General features: G+C 41.2%; 1 protein-coding gene across 1 annotated transcript in view; it reads right to left on the bottom strand.

Annotated features, from left to right (window-relative positions):
- EHBP1 (EH domain binding protein 1) overlaps positions 1-3,155 on the bottom strand; it is a 225,738-nt gene that overhangs the window by 3,486 nt on the left and 219,097 nt on the right. The window contains 1 exon segment of the mRNA XM_009993463.1: positions 3,118-3,155. This exon segment is cut by the window's right edge and continues 12 nt beyond it. Within this exon segment, the coding sequence (XP_009991765.1) occupies positions 3,118-3,155 (38 nt within the window).

The raw sequence follows: 3,155 nt of genomic DNA, 5'->3' as shown, positions 1-3,155 counted from the left end.
CTGTGTAACAAAGCTAAAATAGATTTACAAATGGGGTTTTAGAGGATAAGCTCCTCCACAGGATTACATATTGATTTTAAATATAAAAAGCTTATCATATAAACCATAACTACAAAAATAGTGAACCTATGCATAAATCCTTTTAGAAGAGCACCCACTTCAAACTATAAGCCAAGAATAAATCAAGATGTACAAAATCCGAAGGAAGATCCATTTCTTGGGCAGAAAATGAACACACCACCCCAAGGTGTGCAAAAATGAACTTATCTTTTCTAAGGAGGCATTAAATCTCCAAAGAAAAAAAAAAAAGAAAGAAAGGAGGGAGAGGAAAGGCAGTGGCAAGTAAGGCATCCCACCACTTGGCTGCGGAGGTGGTGAAAATCAGGCTCTGAAATGCAGCACCTTGTTTACACCAGCTGTCCGACTCCCAGACAGGCAGCCCCAATGCCTTCCCGTGTGTGCAGGTTAAAACAGACCCAGAAACCTCTATTTTTGTTGGTCTGTTAGGCAAGGTCGGAGAAGTCTTGGCAGTGGATAGAGAGGAACATTCTTCTAGCTGGTGGAGGGCAGCGCAGTAACTCTCTCTCTCTTACCTCTACAGCTAGATGTGTCTGTGGGGAAGTATCCCTTTTTTTACCACCCTCGGTCATTCATGTGTTCCGCCTGAAGTGCCCTAACACTCCAAAAGGCTATTCAGCTGCCTGTGCCTCCATTTTAGCGCTTGGCTAAGAGGACAGTGTCTCCACATCACTGAGCATTGTAACGGTCAGCACCTCCAGACGCCAGCGCTGCCCACACGCTGCCCGCGCAGGCAGGGCAGGTCGCCCGCCAATAAACTGCCTTTATCTGCAATCAGCAGGCTGCTGCCTTTTGCAAGGCTCTCTTGCCTTTTTTGGGGGCCTTTTTAATGTTTCCCTCCCCCCCCCCCCCGTCATCAACTAGCTAAGTAAATTGGTTGATAGATTTTTAAACAGCACAGTCACGCGTGGAAGAGTTAGAGCAATTTACCAAAACAGTAATTATCACCTTTCAAAGGCTTTTTTTTTTTAAGTTCCAGTTTGAGTTGGTGCGTTCCAATTTTCTTTTAAACCAACAAACTGGTCCCGTCCTGTTATATATACATATATATAAATATATATAACAATTATGATTTTCCTGTCCATATATTTCAGGTTTGGAATTGGTGCACCCGGTACAAGTGAGATCTGTCAACTCTTCCACAGAGCCCAGGTGCTCATTAGCAATTGGCTAAATGGCCTCGGAGCAGACAGCACAGGGCTGTTTGGGCAGCCGTGCTTCTTTGGGGAAATCATGTTATAAATGGTGTAGTTTTACTGGTGCTTCCCAAAAAAGTGCATCTTTGCACCCCAATGTATGTCAGACACAGAAAGCAATACAGGGCTGGTGCACACATTGAGAAGTGAGGTGTCACAAATGTGTATTTTGAGTTTTCACAGGCATTTTCTTGGGAGTTTCTCCTTTAATATGTTTTTTAGTAAAAGCAGATAGTTGCTAAAAGTTCTAGGAGACTAGAAATCTTATTGAGGGTTAAAATGCTAAATGCCGACTTTGTTGTCTAAATAAACCCCCCCCCCCCATAATAACCAAAAACTCTCCTGCATTTATGTTTTCTCCTTAAACCCCTGTTTACCACGGCACCAAAAAAAAAAAAAAAAAAAAAAAAGAGAGCAAAAAAAGAGGACTTTCCCAGATTTTGGCATCACTCCTTGAACTTCCAGAAAAGAAATACAGTAAGACAGATTTTTGTTCAAGTCAACATGTGAATGGTATAGGCTGCTAGACATTCAAAGGCTGCTGCTAGGACATTCTGAGACAGTAGAACACATAAAAGCCAATTAAGCACTGAAATTTGGGATTTAAATCCGGTATCTCTTAACTCCTCCCTTACAGTATTTTATGTTTTAAATATTTCATTAGTGTGATTCCCAATTAGAGTGGCTTGTCTCCGCAGAAAGCACTGTATATTATTTATGACAGAAGTTTATTCAAGAATACAGTGAATGTAGTCCTATGCAAAAAATATAACCACAGATGGAGAGATATGGAAAACCTACCTGAAACCTGCTGCTTTTTTCTTACAAACTTATGCTCCCAGTGAAGTCTCCAAACTAATTAGAATTGATTTATTATGGATCAGGTACCTTATCAGGTGAAGAAAGAAATTACCATGGACAGTCAAAGGGTTGAGAGGTCAATACAGAATAGCAAAATCAATTTGCATTGATTAGACAAAAGGTCCATTTTACAGAACCCAAAGGATTAACTTTTAAGCAAACATCTTTGAACTGTAAGACAGCATTTGTGACTGAGAGGTATAAGCAGTGCAGCATTAGAAAACACTTAAGATATTTAAAGAAAATAATGCAAGCAATGGTTTAAGCTATCTGGATGTTTATTTTTTATTATGAATCATCCCCAGGATTATTGTACAATTCACTTGAAAGCCCTATGGAAAGGATGCAATTGTTTCATTTATCCCACATGTCAATCTTCCCATGAGTTTTCATTCAGGTAAGGTGACTAAACTTGGGAGAGTTGCAGAGAAGGGAGAAAATCTGTGCAAAGGATCACAGTATTCCTGGTGTTGCTTGTGATGAAATATTTACTTGGCAAACATAGTATTTTACCACCAAAAATGAGAGGGTTTTTTTTTCCCCCCAGTGAGATACTGTTGTAGAACAGATCTGAAATACTAAAAGGAAGGAGGCTCCCTTCTGTGGGTCACCCCCTTCCATTTTCTGCAGTGCCCAAAGCAGCGCGATGCCACAGGGAAGCCAGGAGAGCACTACTGCAACAAAAAATAACAAAGCCCAGACAAATGTTCTTTACCTCCTCATGGCTTTGCTTTCAAAGTTTATTCCAAGGAGACCATACTTCCTTGTCCCATATCTTGGTCTGTTCCCCCCACCTCCAGACATAACTTAAGAACGGGAGCACGGGCCCAGCGTGTTTGCCATGTGCTTTCACTTGAAATGATGTAAAGATCAGTATTAACTCTTAACTGGGCTTCAGAAAAGCCTCCATGATTTGTACTTGCAGGTAGCTGCCTTTGACAGCACCCATTTTCTTTCCTTTGGTACCCAGCATTGCTCTTACCTTCAATAGCAAGCATTGCTCTCAGCTCCCGGTTCAGC

The sequence above is a fragment of the Chaetura pelagica genome, unplaced genomic scaffold, assembly GCF_000747805.2.
Source record: "Chaetura pelagica isolate M959 unplaced genomic scaffold, ChaPel_1.0 scaffold472, whole genome shotgun sequence".
NCBI lineage: Eukaryota > Metazoa > Chordata > Aves > Apodiformes > Apodidae > Chaetura > Chaetura pelagica.
The sequence above is the reverse complement of the archived record's forward strand: the minus strand, read 5'-3'. Positions and strand labels throughout refer to the sequence as shown.